Source organism: Hylobates moloch, unplaced genomic scaffold (genome assembly GCF_009828535.3).
Source record: "Hylobates moloch isolate HMO894 unplaced genomic scaffold, HMol_V3 SCAFFOLD_15, whole genome shotgun sequence".
NCBI lineage: Eukaryota > Metazoa > Chordata > Mammalia > Primates > Hylobatidae > Hylobates > Hylobates moloch.
Window position 1 is genome coordinate 30180971 of NW_026652290.1, and position 22705 is coordinate 30203675.

At 39.7% G+C, this 22705-nt stretch overlaps 1 protein-coding gene across 3 annotated transcripts in view; it reads right to left on the reverse strand.

Moving 5' to 3' along the window:
* The window catches only part of NPHP1 (nephrocystin 1), a 90843-nt gene that overhangs the window by 24767 nt on the left and 43371 nt on the right, over window positions 1–22705 (reverse strand). For all 3 annotated transcript variants that reach the window (XM_032177479.2, XM_032177478.2, XM_058428898.1), the window contains exons 11-12: window positions 21844–21972; window positions 5375–5449 (exon numbers count right to left, since the gene is read on the reverse strand). In XM_032177479.2, the coding sequence (XP_032033370.1) occupies window positions 5375–5449; window positions 21844–21972 (204 nt within the window). The remainder of the gene's footprint in view (window positions 1–5374; window positions 5450–21843; window positions 21973–22705) is intronic.

Here is a 22705-nt window from a genome sequence, read left to right on the forward strand (position 1 = left end):
GAAAGTGACAGGGAGAATGGAACCAGTTGGAAAACACACTGCAGGATATTATCCAGGACAACTTCCCCAGTCTAGCAAGGCAGGCCAACATTCAAATTCAGGAAATACAGAAACGCCACAAAGATACTCCTCGAGGAGAGCAACTCCAAGACTCATAACTGTCAGATTCACCAAAGTTGAAATGAAGGAAAAAATGTTAAGGGCAGCCAGAGAGAAAGGTCGGGTTACCCAAAAAGGGAAGCCCATAAGACTAACAGCTGAACTCTCGGCAGAAACTCTACAAGCCAGAAGAGAGTCGGGGCCAATATTCAACATTGTTAAAGAAAAGAATTTTCAAACCAGAATTTCATATCCAGCCAAACTATGCTTCATAAGTGAAGGAGAAATAAAATACTTTACAGACAAGAAAATGCTGAGAGATTTTGTCACCACCAGGCCTGCCCTAATAGAGCTCCTGAGGAAGCACTAAATATGGAAAGGAACAACTGGTACCAGCCACTGCAAAAACATGCCAAATGGTAAAGACCATCGAGGCTAGGAAGCAACTGCATCAACTAACGAGCAAAATAACCAGCTAACATCATAATGACAGGATCAAATTCACACATAACAATATTAACTTTGAATGTAAATGGGCTAAATGCTCCAATTAAAAGACAGACTGGCAAACTGGATAAGAGTCAGGACCCATCAGTGTGCTGTATTCAGGATACCCATCTCATGTACAGAGACACACATAGGCTCAAAATAAAGGGATGGAGGAAGATCTACCAAGCAAATGGAAAACAGAAAAAGGCAAGGGTTGCAATCCTAGTCTCTGATAAAACAGACTTTAAACAAACAAAGATCAAAAGAGACAATGAAGGCCGTTACATAATGGTAAAGGGATCAATTCAACAAGAAGAGCTAACTATCCTAAATATATATGTACCCAATACATGAGCACCCAGATTCATAATGCAAGTTCTTAATGACCTACAAAGAGACTTAGATTCCCACACAATAATAATGGGAGACTTTAACACCCCACTGTCAACATTAGACAGATCAATGAGACAGAAAGTTAACAAAGATACCCAGGAATTGAACTCAGCCCTGCACCAAGTGGACCTAGTAGACATCTAAAGAACTCTCCACTCCAAATCAACAGAATATACATTCTTCTCAGCACCACACCACACCTATTCCAAAATTGACCACACAGTTGGAAGTAAAGCATTCCTCAGCAAATGTAAAAGAACAGAAATTATAACAAACTGTCTCTCAGACCACAGTGCAATCAAACTAGAACTCAGGATTAAGAAACTCACTCAAAACCCCTCAACTACATGGAAACTGAACAACCTGCTCCTGAATGACTACTGGGTACATAACGAAATGAAGGCAGAAATAAAGATGTTCTTTGAAACCAACGAGAACAAAGACACAACATACCAGAATCTCTGGGACACATTCAAAGCAGTGTGTAGAAGGAAATTTATAGCACTAAATGCCCACAAGAGAAAGCAGGAAAGATCTAAAATTGACACCCTAACATCACAATTAAAAGAACTAGAAAAGCAAGAGCAAACACATTCAAAAGCTAGTAGAAGGCAAGAAATAACTACAATCAGAGCAGAACTGAAGGAAATAGAGACACGAAAAACCCTTCAAAAAATTAATGAATCCAGGAGCTGGTTTTTCGAAAAGATCAACAAAATCCATAGACCACTAGCAAGACTAATAAAGAAGAAAAGAGAGAAGAATCAAATAGATGCAATAAAAAATGATAAAGGGGATATCACCACCGATCCCACAGAAATACAAACTACCATGAGAGAATGCTACAAATACCTCTACGCAAATAAACTAGAAAATCTAGAAGAAATGGATAAATTCCTTGACACATACATCCTCCCAAGACTAAACAAGGAAGAAGTTGAATTTCTGACTAGACCAATAACAGGCTCTGAAATTGAGGCAATAATCAATAGCTAACCAACCAAAAAAAGTCTAGGACCAGACAGATTCACAGTCGAATTCTACCAGAGGTACAAACAGGAGCTGGTACCATTCCTTATGAAACTATTCCCATCAATAGAAAAAGAGGGAATCCTCCCTAACTCATTTTATGAGGCCAGCATCATCCTGATACCAAAGCCTGGCAGAGACAACCAAAAAAGGGAATTTTAGACCAATATCCTTGATGAACACTGATGCAAAAATCCTCAATAAAATACTGGCAAACCGAATCCAGCAGCACATCAAAAAGCTTATCCGCCATGATCAAGTGGGCTTTATCCCTGGGATGCAAGGCTGGTTCAACATATGCAAATCAATAAATGTAATCCAGCTTATAAATAGAACCAAAGACAAAAACCACATGATTATCTCAATAGATGCAGAAAAGGCCTTTGACAAAATTCAACAACGCTTCATGCCAAAAACTCTCAATAAATTAGGCATTGATGGGACATATCTCAAAATAATAAGAGCTATCTATGACAAACCCACAGCCAATATCATACTGAATGGGCAAAAACTGGAAGAATTCCCTTTGAAAACTGGCACAAGACAGGGATGTCCTCTCTCACCACTCCTATTCAACATAGTGTTGGAAGTTCTGGCCAGGGCAATCAGGCAGGAGAAGGAAATAAAGGGTATTCAATTAGGAAAAGAGGAAGTCAAATTGTCCCTGTTTGCAGATGACATGATTGTATATCTAGAAAACCCCACTGTCTCAGCCCAAAATCTCCTTAAGCTGATAAGCAACTTCAGCAAAGTCTCAGGATACAAAATCAATGTACAAAAATCACAAGCATTCTTGTACACCAATAACAGATAAACAGAGAGCCAAATCATGAGTGAACTCCCATTCACAATTGCTTCAAAGAGAATAAAATACCTAGGAATCCAACTTACAAGGGATGTGAAGGACCTCTTCAAGGAGAACTACAAAACACTGCTCAATGAAATATAACAGGATACAAACAAATGGAGGAACATTCCATGCTCATGGATAGGAAGAATCAATATTGTGAAAATGGCCATATTGCCCAAGGTAATTTATAGATTCAATGCCATCCCCATCAAGCTACCAATGACTTTCTTCACAGAATTGGAAAAAACTACTTTAAAGTTCATATGGAACCAAAAAAGAGCCCGCATTGCCAAGTCAATCCTAAGCCAAAAGAACAAAGCTGAAGGCATCACGCTACCTGACTTCAAACTATACTACAAGGCTACAGTAACCAAAACAGCATGGTACTGGTACCAAAACAGAGATATAGACCAATGGAACAGAACAGAGCCCTCAGAAATAATGCCACATATCTACAACTATCTGATCTTTGACAAATCTGACAAAAACAAGAAATGGGAAAATGATTCCCTATTTAATAAATGGTGCTGGGAAAACTGGCTAGCCATATGTAGAAAGCTGAAACTGGATCCCTTCCTTACACATTATATAAAAATTAATTCAAGATGGATTAAAGACTTACATGTTAGACCTAAAACCATAAAAACCCTAGAAGAAAACCTAGGCAATACCATTCAGGACACAGGCATGGGCAAGGACTTCATGTCTAAAACACCAAAAGCAATGGCAACAAAAGCCAGAATTGACAAATGGGATCTAATTAAACTAAAGAGCTTCTGCACAGCAAAAGAAACTACTGTCAGAGTAAACAGACAACCTACAGAATAGGAGAAAATTGTTGCAACCTACTCATCTGACAAAGGGCTAATATCCAGAATCTACAATGAACTCAAACAAACTTACAAGAAAAAAACAACCCCATCAAAAAGTGGGCGAACAATATGAACAGACACTTCTCAAAAGAAGACATTTATGCAGCCAAAAAACACATGATAAAATGCTCATCATCACTGGCCATCAGAGAAATGCAAATCAAAACCATAAATGAGATACCATCTCACACCAGTTAGAATGGCGATCATTAAAAAGTCAGGAAACAACAGGTGCTGGAGAGCATGTGAAGAAATAGGAACACTTTTACACTGTTGGTGGGACTGTAAACTAGTTCAACCATTGTGGAAGTCAGTGTGGTGATTCCTCAGGGATCTAGAACTAGAAATACCATTTGACCCAGCCATCCCATTACTGGGTATATACTCAAAGGATTATAAATCATGCTGCTATAAAGACACATGCACACGTATGTTTATTGTGGCACTATTCACAATAGCAAAGACTTGGAACCAACCCAAATGTCCAACAATGATAGACTGGATTAAGAAAATGTGGCACATATACACCATGGAATACTATGCAGCCATAAAAAATGACGAGTTCATGTCCTTTGCAGGGACATGGATGAAACTGGAAACCATCATTCTCAGCAAACTATTGCAAGGACAAAAAACCAAATACCGCATGTTCTCACTCATAGGTGGGAATTGAACAATGAGAGCACATGGACACAGGAAGGGGAATATCACACACTGGACACTGTTGTGGAGTGGGAGAAGGGGGGAGGGATAGCATTAGGAGATAAACCTAATGCTAAATGGCGAGTTACTGGGTTCAGCACACCAACATGACACATGTATACACATGGAACAAACCTGCACGTTGTGCACATGTACCCTAAAACTTAAAGTATAATAATAATAAAATTTTAAAAAAACAGATGGACTTTTAGGTGTGCTCTCGGCAAGTGTGGACAGGCACAGCACACAACTGAGGTGGCTGGCCTCATCCACATCCTGAGCCCTCTCATTGAACCTCCATCTTGCCTTAAGATCTTTTGATGCAACAAGAGGAAAGGTAACTAAGGGTTTTTAGGATGCAGTTATGCAAGGGAGTTAGCTGTGGGAAGGAAGTAAATACTAAATCAATGAGACCTTGGAGATAGACGAAAATAATGTAAAATAAATACAGACAATTGATACTATAAAAACAACATGAAGACATCTTTGTCCTCCCTACATCTATGCAATGCTGACTCAGTGGTTTAAACCCACCTAACGCCATTCCAGTCTTGACAGTATGTGGGTGTAATGTAGCAGTCCCTTAGGTGTCATCCCTGACTATCTGAAGAAAGCACAGCTTTTATTAGCACAGTTGGAAGATTTCATCTTTGAAAAACACCCCACTTCCTAAATGTTATCTTTATGTTTTCATTTTTCATCAAATGAGAATTTTCTAAAAATGAACCCTGAAACTGATTGAATGGGGTGATTCATAGGAATTACTAACATTGGTGAGTCAGAAACATGAGTAATTTTTATCAATGTCCTCATAGAACACCAAAGAATCTAAAGATTTATATCTGTTCCCACATACTCTGTGATATTTATAGAAATATGAATATGTTCTAATGTTCTACTTTGAAATTCACTCACTCCACTCATTCAGCCGATTACTTACCTGGGGAGAAAAGGTCCATGCTTTGGGCTTTTTAGATTGCCATGTGGCTCTGACTGTATGAATGTTGCTCAGAACCTGAAATGAGATTTTCCCTTTTGAAATCATGTAAAAAGCTCTTTGAAACGTCACCATTTCCATGTCCCAAAGAGTTAACAGTGGCTACACTGAGTGAGGAAGACGGCGACGGGAGAACTTTCACTTTTTACTCCATGCAATTATGTAATGTTTTTCTTTTTATATCAGGTACGACATAAATGAATTCAGAGTTGGACTCCTATGTTAATAATAAATTATATTAAGTGAATTCCTTAATATCTGAGATAGGTTTACCAGAAAAGTAATTGAAATTTTAGGTAAAAATGGCCTTTTATTTCTTTATTTTATTTATTTGTTTAGAGAGGGAGTCTTGCTCTGTCGCCCAGGCTGGAATGCAGTGGCATGATCTAGGCTCACTGCAACATCCGCCTCCCAGGTACAAGTGATTCTCCTGCCTCAGCCTCCCAAGTAGCTGAGATTACAGGTCCCCACCACCACACCCGGCTAATTTTTGTATTTTTAGTAGAGATGAGGTTTCACCATGTTGGCCAGGCTGGTCTCGAACTCCTGACCTGAGGTGATCCGCCTGCCTCAGCCTCCCAAAGTGCTGAGATTACAGGCATTAGCCATCGCACCCAGCAAAAAACTGGTCTTTTAAAAGAAAAGATGTGACCCGGTTGTGCACAGTGGCTCACGACTGTAATCCCAGCACTTTGGGAGGTTGAGGCAGGTGGATTACATGAATTTGGGAGTTTGAGACCAGCCTGGCCAACATGATGAAACCCTGTCTCTAGTAAAAATACAAAAATCAGCTGGGTGTGGTGGTGTGCACCTGTAATTCCAGTTACTCAGGAGACTGAGGCAGGAGAATCGCTGGAACCTGGGAGATGGAGGTTGCAGTGAGCTGATACCACACCACTGCACTCCAGCCTGAGCAACGGAGCAAGATTCAGTCTCAAGAAAAAAAAAAAAAAAAAAAAAAGATGTGACCCATACAAGCATTTCATATGCAGTTAATTACTCTGTCACTAAGACAGACAATCCTAATAGTTCAGATACAGTTATATTTTTTCCTCAAGATCTCTAGGCCCATAAATTATATTTTTCTTGAAATTCAATCTCTTATAAAATGCTCTATGCAAGAAGTTCATCATAAAATTTACATAAAACGATGAAATACAAAGGAAGCAAAAACTTTATGGAATGAAGAATTCAAATTCTAAAATGTTATGGCCAAAATTGACATCTTCCAAAGGAATGGATAATAGGTAATTTTTATTTTAGATGAAAATATTTTAGCATAACACTTCCAAAACAAAGCTTTAAAATAATAATTTAAAATAATCCCAAATGTGTTATATTAGGTCAAATTCAACTCACTGTATTCCACATCCCTTGTAATAGGAATATAGGAGTATTTTATGGGCAGCTGGATTGTTTTCCACATTAACAAAATCCCACTTCCTTCAATTACTAATATATATATGTTTAAACTTTTCCTGAAATTATGTATATTTACCACCCGGACTCTTGGAATACAAACTCCTTGTAATTACTACCTTGTGATTACTGTAAGACTGCATGTTATTTATTCTAAGGTTCTTCGTTTTTCAAGAAATGTTTTCTACTTCTAATGGCCAAGAAGTCCTTTGCTATAATCAAAATTGAAATCCTATACTATCTCTGTTTTTATCTTTTCAATTTGGAGAATCCTAATTTTGAAGTCTGGAATCAAGAGTAACTTCTTCTGTTTGATAATTTTATATCTTTCTTGATATATTGACTCTAAGAACTAAAAAGGACTTAGTCCAACCATCTCATTATGCATTTCAGAAAACTGCAGCGACAGAGGGTGAATGACTGGCTTAGAATCACACTGCTTTCTGTGCAAAACCAGACCCAAAGCATGAGGAACTGAAGAGTCAAAATAATTTAGATTTCGTTCAGCAAACTGCATTAAAAATGCAAGAGGGGCTGGGTGTAGTGGCTCATGCCTGTAGTCTAACTATTTGGGAGGCTACGGCAGGGAGATTGCTTGAGCTCAGGAGTTCGGGACCAGCTTGGGCAGCATAGTGAAACCTTGTCTCTATTTTTTTTTTTAAGAATGTACAAGAACTTCTCAACCAGTTTATGCTTCAACACAGCCATTCTGCTCCATATATGAAGCAATGAAGCAGTGATAGTTAAAAAGACAGAGTAATACCCAAAAGTAAGATGAATATGTCAATGGACGACAAATAGAAGATAGAAGAGTAAGGTGAGACTAAAACTAGAGGTTTCCTGGGCTCTGAGTCCAGAAGGAGCAAGTGGTAGCAAGGGGCTGGATTTGTATGTTATATATATATCACCCCATGATAGAGAAATAGATATTGCTTTACTGCTGCCAGAAGCCAGTAGGGTTAAAAAAAAAAATAAAGGTTGCCCCTCCTTCTCATAAAAAGTAGCGAGCCTAAGCAAGTAGGAGGACAAAGACATAGCCATGACACCAGGATCAGAACCATGTCAACGAGTGGGGCTTTTAATGGATCAGTGACATATCTGACATCATCTTAGATCAAGAACTCTAAACTCTACTTCAAGATCTGGTTCTGAACTCGGATTGGGAGAGGAGAGTGATGTACTGTTAACAAAAACCACAACACTACTAGGTAGAGGGAAAAAGCACTGGAAGAAATAATTGGAGTTGCAAAGGTATTTGAGAAAATAACGGCTGAAAAAAAATCCCCAAATTTGGCAAAAGACAAACCTATAGATTGAAGAAGCTGAGCAAACTCCAAGCAGGGTAAACCAAAGAAATTCATGCCAGATACACCATAAACTTCTGAAAACTGAACACAACGAAAATACCTTGAAAACAGTGAGAAACAACATTTAGGTTAGCCAACAGGAAAAAAACAATTTGAATGACAATGAATTTCTCATTAGAAGCCATGGAGAACAGAAGGAAATGACACAATAATTTTCAAGTGTCAAACAAAAATAACTGTCAACTCAGAATTCTCTATCTAATTAAAATATCCTTTTGGAATGAAGAGGAAACAGGGACAATCTCAGATAAAGTATAAAAATCTGTCACCAGCAGACCTACCCTAAGAGAATGGTTAAAGGAGATTCTCTAAATAGGACATGATAAAAAAGAAGACTCTTAGAGCATCAGGAAGAAAGAACAAACAATGGAAATAGTAAAAATATAGGTAAATACTATGGATCTTCTTTCAGGTTTTCCAAATTATGTTTGGTGCTGTGTGATAAGATTCTTAATGTATGTAGAGGAAATATTTAAGACAACTATATTACAAGCTAGGGAAGGTAAAGAACTAAAGGAAGGTAAGGTTTTATACATCACTCCAACTGGAATGCTAACACTAGTAGACTGTGGTAAGTTATGCATGTATAAACTTAATACCTAGAAGCAACCACTAAGGAAACTAGCCAAAAAGATACACTCATCGACACTACAGATAACTCAGAATGGAGTTCTAAAAAACGTTCAAGTGGGGTGGGTGCAGTGGCTCCCAAAGTGTAATCTCAGCACTTTGGGAGGCCGAGGCAGGTGGATCACCTGAGGTTAGTAGTTTGAGACTAGCCTGGCCAACATGGTGAAACCCCATCTCTACTAAAAATACAAAAAATTAGCTGGGTGTGGTAGCGAGCGCCTGTAATCTCAGCTACTAGAGAGGGTGAGGCAGGAGAAATGCTTAAACGCAGGAGGCAGAGGTTGCAGTGAACTGAGATTGTGCCATTGCACTCCAGCCTGGGCGACAAAAGCAAAACTCCATCTCAAAAAAAAAAAAAAAAAATGCTCAAGTGACACACAGGAAGTGATAGGTTTTGCTGTATCCCCACCCAAATCTCATCTTGAGTTGTAACTCCCACAATTCTCACATGTCATGGGAGAACCCAGTGGAGGGTGATTGAATTATGGGGACAGGTCTTTCTGGCGCTGTTCTCATGAGAGTGAATGAGTCTCACGAGAGTGAATGAGTCTCACGAGATCTGATGATTTTGAAAATGGGAGTTTTCCCTGCACAAGCTCTCTTCTCTTGTCTGCCACCATTTGAGATGTGCCATTCACCTTCTGCCATGATTGTGAGGCCTCCTCGGACACGTGGAACTGTAAGTCCAATAAACCTCTTTCTTTTGTAAATTGCCCAGTCTCGGGTATGTCTTTATCAGCAGCATGAGAATGAACTAATACAGTAAATTGGTACCAGGAGTAAGGTGTTGCTGAAAAGATATCCAAACATGTGGAAGCAACTTTGGAACTGGGTAACAGGCAGATGTTGGAACAATTTGGAGGGCTCAGAAGAAGACAGGAAAATGTGGGAAAGTTTGGAATCTCCTAGAGACTTGTTGAATGGCTTTTTGACAAAAATGCTGATAGTGATATGAACAATAAGGTCCAGGCTGAGGTAGTCTCTGATGGAGATGAGGAACTTGTTGGGCACTGGAGAAAATGTGACTCTTGTTATGTTTTAGTGAAGAGACTGGTGGCATTTTGCCCCTGCCCTAGAGATTTGTGGAACTCTGAACTTGAGAGAGATGATTTAGGGTATCTGTTGGAAGAAATTTCTAAGCAGCAAAGCACTCAAGACATGACTTGGGTGCTGTTAAAGGCATTCAGTTTCATAAGGGAAGTGGAGCATAAAGGTTTGGAAAGTTTGCAGCCTGATGATGTGATAGAAAAGAAAATCACATTTTCTGAGGAGAAATTCAAGATGGCTGCAGAAATTCACATAGGTAACCAGGAGCCAAATGTTACTCCCCAAGACAATGTGAAAAATGTCTCCAGAGGATGACAGAGGTCTCCACAGCAGCCCCTCCCATCACAGGCCAGGAGGCCTAGGAGGAAAAAATGGTTTCATGGGCCAGGCCCAGGGTCTCCATGCTGTGTGTAGTCTAGGGACTTGGTGTCCTGTGTCCCAGCCATTCCAGCTGTGACTAAAAGGGGTCAAGATACAGCTCAGGCTGTGGCTTCAGAGGGTGCAAGCCCAAACCCTTGGCAGCTTCCACGTGGTGTTGAGCATGTAGGTGCCCAGAAGTCAAGAACTGAGGTTTGGGAACCTCTGCCTAGATTTCAAGAGGAGGTATGATATGTCTGAATGTCCAGGCATAAGTTTGCTGCAGGGGCGGGACTCTCACGGACAACCTCTGCTAGGGCAGTATGAAGGGAAATGTGGGGCTGGAGCCCCCTCACACAGAGTCCTTACTGGGGCACCACCTAGTGGAGCTGTGAGAAGAGGGCCACCATCCTCCAGACCCCAGAACAGTAGCTCCACCAACAGCTTGCACCGTGCTGCTCGAAAAGCTGCAGACACTCAGCGCCAGCCCATGAAAGCAGCCAGGAGTGGGGCTATACACCGCAAAACAACAGGGGCTGAGCTGCCCAAGACCATGTGAACCCACCACTTACATTAGTGTGACCTGGATGTGAGCCATGGAGTCAAAGGAGATCATTTTGGAGCTTTAAGATTTGACTGTCCAGCTGGATTTTGGACTTGCATGGGGCCTGTAGCCCCTTTGTTTTGGCCAGTTTATCCCATTTGGAATGGTTGCATTTACCCAATGCCGGTACCTCCACTGTATCTGGGAAATAACTAGCTTGCTTTTGATTTTACAGGCTCTTAGGCAGAAGAGACTTGCCTTGTCTTAGATGAGATGTTGGGACTGTGAACTCTGAGTTAATGCTGAAATGAGTTAAGACTTTGGGGGACTGTTGAGAAGGCATGATAGGTTTTAAAATGTGAGGACATGAGATTTGGGAGGGACTAGGGGAGGAATGATATGGTTTGGCTGTGTCCCCACCTAAATCTCATCTTGACTTGTAACTCCCTCAATTCTCACATGTCATGGGAGGAAACCAGTGGGAGGTGATTGAATTATGGGGGCAGATCTTTCATTTTTTTTTTTGGAGACGGAGTCTCGGTCTGTAGCCCAGGATGGAGTGTAGTGACGTGATCTCGGCTCACTGCAACCTCCACCTCCCAGGTCCCAGTTCAAGCAATTCTCCTGCCTCAGCCTCCTGAGTAGCTGGGATTACAGGCACATGCCACTACGGGGGCAGGTCTTTCTTGCACTGTTCTCATGATGGTGAATGATTCTCATGAGATCTGATGGTTTTAAAAATGGGAGTTTTCCCTGCACAAGCTCTCTTCTCTTGTCTGCCACCATGTGAGATGTGCCTTTCACCTTCTGCCATGATTGTGAGGCCTCCTCAGCCATGCGGAACTGTAAGTCCAATAAGGCTTTCTTTTGTAAATTGCCCTTTCTTGGGTATGTCTTTATCAGCAGCATGAGAACAAACTAATATAGGAAGATAGGAAAAAGAAAAGAGACAAACGAAAAAGAGAGAAAACAAAGAGAAAAAAATAAATCAGTAGACTAAAGGCTTGAGGCTCCTCTCCAGTGTCTGCCTGCTGCTGAATGCTCTGTAGTGCCTTCACATAGTTGCTTTTTATTTTGCCCAGAGTTTACAGTTGCCATCTCTGGGGTGGGTGGTCCAAGAGGAGCTGACTCAAACATTAATGGAAGTTGTGTCTCATTAGTTAGTTTTAGTAACAACGCCTTTGGTTTTTTGTGTGTGTATGTGTTTTGGTTTTTGGTTTTTTTTTTTGAGACAGTCTCGCTCTTTCGCCAGGCTGGAGTGCAGTGGCGCAATCTTGGCTCACTGCAACCTCTGCCTCCTGGGTTCAAGTGATTCCCCTGCCTCAGCCTCCCAAGTAGCTGGGACTACAGGCACACACCACCACGTCGAGCTAATTTTTGTATTTTATTATTATTATTATTATTATTATACTTTAAGTTTTAGTGTACGTGTTCATTTTTTGTGTGTTTTTTTTTTTTTTTTTTTTTTTTTTTTTGAGACGGAATCTCGCTCTGTCACCCAGGCTGGAGTGCAGTGGCGCAATCTCGGCTCACTGCAAGCTCCGCCTCCCGGGTTCACGCCATTCTCCTGCCTCAGCCTCTCCAAGTAGCTGGGACTACAGGCGCCCACCACCACGCCTGGCTAATTTTTTTGTGTTTTTAGTAGAGACGGGGTTTCACCGTGGTCTCGATCTCCTGATCTCGTGATCCACCCGCCTCGGCCTCCCAAAGTGCTGGGATTACAAGCGTGAGCCACCGCGCCCGGCCAGGTTTCTTACATATGTATCCATGCGCCATGTTGGTGTGCTGCACCAATTAACTCGTCATTTAACATTAGGTAAATCTCCTAATGCTATCCCTCCCCCCTCCCCCCACCCCACAACAGTCCCTGGAGTGTGATGTTCCCCTTCCTGTGTCCACGTGTTCTCATTGTTCAATTCCCACCTACGAGTGAGAACATGCGGTGTTTGGTTTTTTGTCCTTGCGATAGTTTACTGAGAATGATGATTTCCAGTTTCATCCATGTCCCTACAAAGGACATGAACTCATCATTTTTTATGGCTGCATAGTATTCCATGGTGTATATGTGCCACATTTTCTTAATCCAGTCTATCGTTGTTGGACATTTGGGTTGGTTCCAAGTCTTTGCTACTGCGAATAGTGACGTAATAAACATACGTGTACATGTGTCTTTATAGCAGCATGATTTATAGTCCTTTGGGTATATACCCAGTAATGGGACGGCTGGGTCAAATGGTATTTCTAGTTCTAGATCCCAGAGGAATCGCCACTCTGACTTCCACAATGGTTGAACTAGTTTACAGTCCCACCAACAGTGTAAAAGTGTTCCTATTTCTTCACATCCTCTCCAGCACCAGTTGTTTCCTGACTTTTTAATGATGGCCATTCTAACTGGTGTGAGATGGTATCTCATTGTGGTTTTGATTTGCATTTCTCTGATGGCCAGTGATGATGAGCATTTTTGCATGTGTTTTTTGGCTGCATAAATGTCTTCTTTTGAGAAGTGTCTGTTCATATCCTTTGCCCACTATTTGATGGGGTTGTTTGATTTTTTCTTGTAAATTTGTTTGAGTTCATTGTAGATTCTGGATATTAGCCCTTTGTCAGATGAGTAGGTTGCAACAATTTTCTCCCATTTTGTAGGTTTCCTGTTCACTCTGATGGTAGTTTCTTTTGCTGTGCAGAAGCTCTTTAGTTTAATTAGATCCCATTTGTCAATTCTGGCTTTTGTTGCCATTGCTTTTGCTGTTTTAGACATGAAGTCTTTGCCCATGCCTATGTCCTGAATGGTACTGCCTAGGTTTTCTTCTAGGGTTTTTATGGTTTTAGGTCTAACATGTAAGGCTTTAATCCATCTTGAATTAATTTTTGTATAAGGTGGAAGGAAGGGATCCAGTTTCAGCTTTCTACATATGGCTAGCCAGTTTTCCCAGCACCATTTATTAAACAGGGAATCCTTTCCCCATTTCTTGTTTTTGTCAGGTTTGTCAAAGATCAGATAGTTGTAGATATGCGGCATCATTTCTAAGGACTCTGTTCTGTTCCATTGATCTATGTCTCTGTTGTGGTACCAGTACCATGCTGTTTTGGTTACTGTAGCCTTGTAGTATAGTTTGAAGTCAGGTAGCGTGATGCCTCCAGCTTTGCTCTTTTGGCTTAGGATTGACTTGGCGATGCGGGCTCTTTTTTGGTTCCATATGAACTTGATAGTAGTTTTTTCCAATTCTGTGAAGAAAGTCATTGGTAGCTTGATGGGGATGGCATTGAATCTATAAATTACCTTGGGCAGTATGGCCATTTTCACAATATTGATTCTTCCTATCCATGAGCATGGAATGTTCTTCCATTTGTTTGTATCCTGTTTTATTTCACTGAGCAGTGGTTTGTAGTTCTCCTTGAAGAGGTCCCTCACGTCCCTTGTAAGTTGGATTCCTAGGTATTTTATTCTCTTTGAAGCAATTGTGAATGGGAGTTCACTCATGATTTGGCTCTCTGTTTGTCTGTTATTGGTGTACAAGAATGCTTGTGATTTTTGTACATTGATTTTGTATCCTGAGACTTTGCTGTAAGTTGCTTATCAGCTTAAGGAGATTTTGGGCTGAGACTATGGGGTTTCCTAGATATACAATCATGTCATCTGCAAACAGGGACAATTTGACTTCCTCTTTTCCTAATTGAATACCCTTTTTTTCCTTCGCCTGCCTGACTGCCCTGGCCAGAACTTCCAACACTATGTTGAATAGGAGTGGCGAGAGAGGGCATCCCTGTCTTGTCCCAGTTTTCAAAGGGAATGCTTCCAGCTTTTGCCCATTCCGTATGATATTGGCTGTGGGTTTGTCATAGATAGCTCTTATTATTTTGAGATATGTCCCATCAATGCCTAATTTATTGAGAGTTTTTGGCATGAAGCGTTGTTGAATTTTGTCAAAGGCCTTTTCTGCATCTATTGAGATAATCATGTGGTTTTTGTCTTTGGTTCTATTTATAAGCTGGATTACATTTATTGATTTGCATATGTTGAACCAGCCTTGCATCCCAGGGATAAAGCCCACTTGATCATGGTGGATAAGCTTTTTGATGTGCTGCTGGATTCGGTTTGCCAGTATTTTATTGAGGATTTTTGCGTCAATGTTCATCAATGATATTGCTCTAAAATTCTCTTTTTTTGTTGTGTCTCTGCCAGGCTTTGCTATCAGGATGATGATGGCCTCATAAAATGAGTTAGGGAGGATTCCCTCTTTTTCTATTGATGGGAATAGTTTCAGAAGGAATGGTACCATTTCCTCCTTGTATCTCTGGTAGAATTCAACTGTGAATCCATCTGGTCCTGGGCTCTTTTTGGTTGGTAAGCTATTGATTATTGCCACAATTTCAGAGCCTGTTATTGGTCTGTTCAGAGATTCAACTTCTTCCTGGTTTAGTCTTGGGAGGGTGTATATATCGAGGAATTTATCCATTTCTTCTAGATTTTCTAGTTTATTTGCATAGAGGTGTTTGTAGTATTCTCTCATGGTAGATTGTATTTCTGTGGGATCAGTGGTGATATCTCCTTTATCTTTTTTTATTGCGTCTATTTGATTCTTCTCTCTTTTCTTCTTTATTAGTCTTGCTAGTGGTCTATCAATTTTGTTGATCTTTTCAAAAAACCAGCTCCTGGATTCATTAATTTTTTGAAGGGTTTTTCGTGTCTCTATTTCCTTCAGTTCTGCTCTGATTGTAGTTATTTCTTGCCTTCTGCTAGCTTTCGAATGCATTTACTCTTGCTTTTCTAGTTCTTTTAATTGTGATGTTAGGGTGTCAATTTTAGATCTTTCCTGCTTTCTCCTGTGGGCATTTAGTGCTATAAATTTCCCTCTACACACTGCTTTGAATGTGTCCCAGAGATTCTGGTATGTTGTGTCTTTGTTCTCGTTGGTTTCAAAGAACATCTTTATTTCGGCCTTCATTTCGCTACGTACCCAGTAGTCATTCAGGAGCAGGTTGTTCAGTTTCCATGTAGTTGAGGGGTTTTGAGTGAGCTTCTTAATCCTGAGTTCAAGTTTGATTGCACTGTGGTCTCAGAGACAGTTTGTTATAATTTCTGTTCTTTTACATTTACTGAGGAGAGCTTTACTTCCAACTATGTGGTCAGTTTTGGAATAGGTATGGTGTGGTAATGAAAAAAATGTATATTCTGTTGATTTGGGGTGGAGAGTTCTGTAGATGTCTATTAGGTCCACTTGGCGCAGAGCTGAGTTCAATTCCTGGGTGTCCTTGTTAACTTTCTGTCTCGTTGATCTGTCTAATGTTGACAGTGGGGTGTTAAAATCTCCCATTATTATTGTGTGGGAGTCTAAGTCTCTTTCTAGGTCACTCAGGACTTGCTTTATGAATCTGGGTGCTCCTGTATTGGGTGCATATATATTTAGGATAGTTAGCTCTTCTTGTTGAATTGATCCCTTTACCATTATGTAATGGCCTTCTTTGTCTCTTTTGATCTTTGTTGGTTTGAAGTCTATTTTATTAGAGACTAGGATTGCAATCCCTGCCTTTTTTTGTTTTCCATTTGCTTGGTAGATCTTCCTCCATCCCTTTATTTTGAGCCTATGTGTGTCTCTGTACATGAGATGGGTATCCTGAATACAGCACACTGATGGGTCTTGACTCCTTATCCAATTTGCCAGTCTGTGTCTTTTAATTGGAGCATTTAGCCCATTTACATTTAAAGTTAATATTGTTATGTGTGAATTTGATCCTGTCATTATGATGTTAGTTGGTTATTTTGCTCGTTAGTTGATGCAGTTGCTTCCTAGCCTTGATGGTCTTTACAATTTGGCATGTTTTTGCAGTGGCTGGTACCGGTTGTTCCTTTCCATGTTTAGTGCTTCCTTCAGGAGCTCTTTCAGGGAAGGCCTGGTGGTGACAAAATCTCTCAGCATTTGCTTGTCTGTAAAGTATTTTATTTCTCCTTCACTTATGAAGCTTAGTTTGGCTGGATATGAAATTCTGGGTTGAAAATTCTTTTCTTTAAGAATGTTGAATATTGGCCCCCATTCTCTTCTGGCTTGTAGAGTTTCTGCCAAGAGATGAGCTGTTAGTCTGATGGGCTTCCTTTTGTGGGTAACCCGACCTTTCTCTCTGGCCGCCCTTAACATTTTTCCCTTCATTTCAACTTTGGTATATCTGACAATTATGGGTCTTGGAGTTGCTCTTCTTTAGGAGTATCTTTGTGGCATTCTCTGTATTTCCTGAATCTGAATGTTGGCCTGCCTTGCTAGATTGGGGAAGTTCTCCTGGATAATATCTTGCAGAGTGTTTTCCAACTTGGTTCCATTCTCCCTGTCACTTTCAGGTACACCAATCAGATGTAGGTTTGGTCTTTTCACATAGTCCCATATTTCTTGGAGGCTTTGTTCGTTTCTTTTTATTCTTTTTTCTCTAAACTTCCCTTCTCGCTTCATTTCATTCATTTCATCTTCCATCACTGATACCCTTTCTTCCAGTTGATCACATCAGCTCTTGAGGCTTCTGCATTCTTCACATAGTTCTCGGAACTTGGCTTTCAGCTCCATCAGCTCCTTTAAGCACTTCTCTGCATTGGTTATTCCAGTTATACATTCGTCTAATTTTTTTTCAGAGTTTTTAACTTCTTTGCCATTGGTTTGAATTTCCTCCTGTAGCTCAGAGTAGTTTATTGTCTGAAGCCTTCTTCTCTCAACTCGTCAAAGTTATTTTCCGTCCAGCTTTGTTCTGTTGCTGGTGAGGAACTCCATTCCTTTGGAGGAGGAGACGCACTCTGCTTTTTAGAGTTTCCAGTTTTTCTGCTCTGTTTTCTCCCCATCTTTGTAGTTTTTTCTACTTTTAGTCTTTGATAATGGTGATGTACAGATGGGTTTTTGGTGTGGGTGTCCTTTCTGTTTGTTAGTTTTCCTTCTAACAGACAGGACCCTCAGCTGCAGGTCTGTTGGAGTTTGCTAGAGGTCCACTCCAGACCCTGTTTGTCTGGGTGTCAGCAGCAGTGGCTGCAGAGCAGCGGATTTTCGTGAACCACAAATTCAGCTGTCTGATCGTTCCTCTGGAAGTTTTGTCTCAGAGGAGTACCTGGCCGAGTGAGGTGTCAGTCCGCCCCTACTGGGGTGTGCCTCCCAGTTAGGCCACTTGGGGGTCACGGAGCCACTTTAGGAGGCATTCTGTCCGTTCTCACATCTCCAGCTGCGTGCTGGGAGAACCACCACTCTCTTCAAAGCTGTCAGACAGGGACATTTAAATCTGCAGAGGTTACTGCTGACTTTTTGTTTGTCTGTGCCCTGCCCCCAGAGGTGGAGCCTACAGAGGCAGGCAGGCCTCCTTGAGCTGTGGTGGGCTCCACCCAGTTCGAGCTTCCTGGCTGCTTTGTTTACCTAAGCAAGCCTGGGCAATGGCGGGTGCCCCTCCCCCAGCCTCACTGCCACCTTGCAGTTTGATCTCAGACTGCTGTGCTAGCAATCAGCGAGACTCCATGGGCATGGACCCTCCGAGCCAGGTGTGGGACACAATCTCCTGGTTGCCGTTTTCCAAGTCCGTTGGAAAAGCGCAGTATTAGGGTGGGAGTGACCCGATTTTCCAGGTGCCATCTGTCACCCCTTTCTTTGACTAGGAAAGGGAACTCCCTGATCCCTTGCACTTCCTGAGTGAGGCAATGCCTCGCCCTGCTTCGGCTCGCACATGGTGCGCTGCACCCACTGTCCTGCACCCACCGTTTGGCACTCCCTAGTGAGATGAACCTGGTACCTCAGATGGAAATGCAGAAATCACCCATCTTCTGCGTCGCTCATGCTGGGAGCTGTAGACTGGAGCTGTTCCTATTCAGCCATCTTGGCTCCACCAAAATAACCTAATTTTTGTATTTTTAGTAGAGACGCAGTTTCCTCATGTTGGCCAGGATGGTCTAGATCTCTTGACCATGTGCTCCGCTCGCCTTGGCCTCCCAAAGTGCCGGGATTACAGGCGTGAGCCACTGCGCCCAGCCCAATGCTTTTTATTCATAACTACGTTTAGATTTATTAAAGAAGCACTCTTACATAAACAGCATGAGTATCTGTGCAGCTATTAAATATGTTCCATAACTCTCAATTTGGAAATCTCAAATAAGTTTCTTTCATAAAGTAAATTTCATTATTTTGATATATTATTCAAAATAAAATTTCATTCCTTTTTATGTTCTTATATATGAGAACACAGAGAGGTACAGGAAAAAGTATCAAACCAGATGTATGAAACAGAAACCAGTTCAGCTCTTGGTCACTGAGGACACCTACTGGCTCATTTGTGGCAGTGATTTTGTGCAGAATGTATTATGGAAGTGAGGGAGCATCAGCATCCTAACATAAGTTCATTTCTTTACCCCAAGTTCAGATGAAATAAAGGCACTTTCTTCATGCTGGGTGTTAGCAGTATACTCAGCATGAGCAAAACCAACCCCATGTCAACCCCTCCAAACCTAGTCCTCTTCCAGTGTTCCCCATCTCATTGAATGTTGCCACCATCCATCCAGATGCAGAAGTCAGAGACTAGGTGTCATGCCTATACCCCACTCCTCCTCTCTCCTCCATATCCAGTACATCACCAAGTTTCGTTGATTTTTACTCCCAAATATCTTTATCCACATCTCTCATCGCCACCTCCACCTCTCTAAGTTATCTTCACCACCTCTCATCCAGACACTCTTTGAAAGTACTTACTATGTTCTTTCTATGTATAACATCATTCTGATAACTTCCCTTACATTAACTCATTTAATCTCACATTGACCATTATCAGCTCAAGCAGCACTGTCTTCTCAGGAAGGAGCTTTGACTGTAGATTTGAGAATTCTTTTCTAATGTAAGCATCTAGTGCTATAAATGTCCCTCTAAGCAATGCTTTAGCTAACATTCCATAAATTATGATATGTTGCATTTTCATTTTTTGTTCAGTTCAAAATATTTTCTAATTTCCCATGAAATTTCCTTTTAACCCTTTGATTATTTAGAAGTAGTTTTTAAATTTCCAAGTATTTAAGTATTTTTCCATTTATTTTTCTGTTACTGATTTCAAATTTAATTCCATGTAATCAAGGACCGTATATTATATGATTCCAATTCTTTTAAATTTGTCTAGGTTTGTTTTCTGACCCAGGACTGTCTATCTTGGTGACTATTCCATATGTACTGAAGAGAATGTGTATTTTACTATTTTGAGGTGAAGTGTTATGTGAATATCAATCTAATCCAGTTTGTTGATATGTTATACAGTTCTCTTACATCCTTACTAATTTTCTGTCTGCTTGTCCTATATTACTGAGAGAGAAGTGTTAAACTCCCCAACTATAATGGAGGCCCCAACTATAATTGTGACTTTGCCGGTTTCTCTTTTCAGTTCTAACCATTTTTATTTCTAGTATGTTAAATTTCGGATGTTAGGTATGTACCCACTTAGGATTACTATGTCTTCTTGGTGAACCATCTCTTTTATCACTATGTAGTGCCTGAAGTCTACTTTGAATGGTATATCTTTTCCCATCCTTTTTTTTCTCTTAAGCTACCTATAGCATAATATTTAAAGTGGGCTTCTTATATATAACATATAGGTCGGTCTCTCTCACTGTGGTTTTCATTTGCATTTCCCTGATGACTTTTTACATGTTGACTATCTTTTTTTTACTTCTAGTGGTTTTTGATATTTCTTTTTTGAAGAGGCTATTCAAGTCTTTTGTCCCTTTAGAAAACTGAGTTATCTTTTTATTTCTTGGATATCTTCGACTTGTTCCTGGTCTTAGGAAAAAAGTGTTCAGTATTTCACTGTTAAGTATGATAATGCTAGTTTTAGGTTTTTTCTTGTTGCATTTTACCAATTTGAGGAATCTCCCTTCTAATCCTAGTTTGTAGATAATTTTTTAAAAATCATAAATGGGTGTTGAAATTTGTCAAATGCTTTTTCCTTACCTCTTAAGATGATTATATGATTTTTCTTATGGCAAATTATAATGATTGATTTTCAAATGTTAAAGGTGATTACCCAGGAATGTACATTTGAATTCCTGAAATAAACCCCAATTGGTTATGACATAATGTCCTTTTTATATATTGCTAGATTCAATTTAATAATATTTTGTTTAGAATTTTACTTTCTATATCTATGAAGGATACTGTCTGGTAATTTTCCTTTCTTGTAATGTCTTGTCATATTTTGGGGTCATGTTTTTTCTGGCCTTATGAAATAAGTTGGGAAGCATTTCTCCTTCATCTGTTCCTTGGAAGAATTTGTATAAGATTGGTATTATTTCTTCTTTAAATGTTTGAAGAAATTCACAAGTGAAGCCACCTAGGCCTGAAGTTTTCTTTGTGGCAAGATTTTTTTTAATTATAGGTTTAATATCCTTAACAGAGGTTATTCACATTTTCTATTTCTTCTTGTGCCAGTTTCGGTAAATTATGGTTCTCCAGGAATTTATCTATTTCATCAATGTTATCAAATTTACTGGTATAAAGCTGTTTATAATATCTCCTTATTGGCCTCTTAGTGTCTGAAGGATCTGTGATAATGTCGGTATTTCCATGTCAGATGTTAATAGTTTGTTTTCTTTTACTTTTTAAAAAATGTCTTAATAGTCTCACTATGCATCTTTCAGTTTTATTAATGTTTTCAAAGAATCAACTTTTGTCTTTTTTTAAATTTTCTCTTTGGTTCATCTGTTTTCTAGTTCATTAATTTCTACTCTTATCTGTATTATTTCCTACTTTCTACTTTCTTCAGGTTTAACTCACTCTTCTTTTTCTAGCCTCTTGATTTGCTAGCTTAGATCACTGACTTTTAAATCTTTTATCTTTTTTTCTAATATATGCAATTAAAACTATAAATTTCCATCTAAGTACTGTTTAACCTGTATCTCATTTAAAAAATGAATTTTTTAAAGAGTCATTAAAACTTTTCTTTGGTACTAGGTAAAAAATACTCTCTTAGGAATTGGGGAGGAGTTGAATGGAAAAGAATCTAAGGGAATGTTTCTCCATAATCCTAGTATGAATTGATTTACTTCTCAGTAAGCTTACCTTATTACCATCAAATAGACAGAGGCGTACATGTCTGCTGAGAACCTGTATGCTCATTCCTGGAAGAGGAATCATTTTACAGTGCCATAATGTCAGAATCAATGAAATACGACTTGGTCTCGACCTAATCTGAAAGAAAAATCAGTTATAAAAAAGTTTATTTTTATGATTTCTAACACAAATCTGTCTTTTGTAAATTCAGCTTATGAAAATGTATACAGAATTTTTAAAAAAGAAAAAATTTACACATATACAATAAAAGTTTCAATAATCTGTTCATTGAAAATTAAAATCAGTCATTTTAGGTAAATTTTTCATAGAGTTACATTTGAAATATTTGCATTTTTCTTAAATACTTAAAAACTGTGATGAAAGGAACAATAAATACTGGCAGGTAAAATGTATATGATCTATGACTACAGAATCACTGTATTCCAGTCCCAGTTCACTCCTACAGAATGTGGGTAAGTGCAGAAGGCTAACGCAGCATAAAACCAATGCCACGTGGCATTAAGATTATCCCACTATTTTTTATTCCAAGCAATTATCTACATAGTTCCTTAGTTTCTTAACAGGCGTTTTAACAGAGAGAATGCACTATCTGATATATTTATTCAGATCTACTTCATAGGTATAATTCAGATTGTGAGTAAATAAATTGGCATTCTGATTTTTTTATTTTTTAAGAACAGCTTCAATTAATTAAACTTTACATTCTTCTTTTTGGTCATAAGCCTTTTCATTTAAATAACTTATATTAGACTGGGACAGGTGGCTCACACTTGTAATCCTAGCACTTTGGGAGGGATAGGAGGGCAGATTACTTGAGCTCAGGAGTTTGAGACCAGCCTGGCAATGTGGC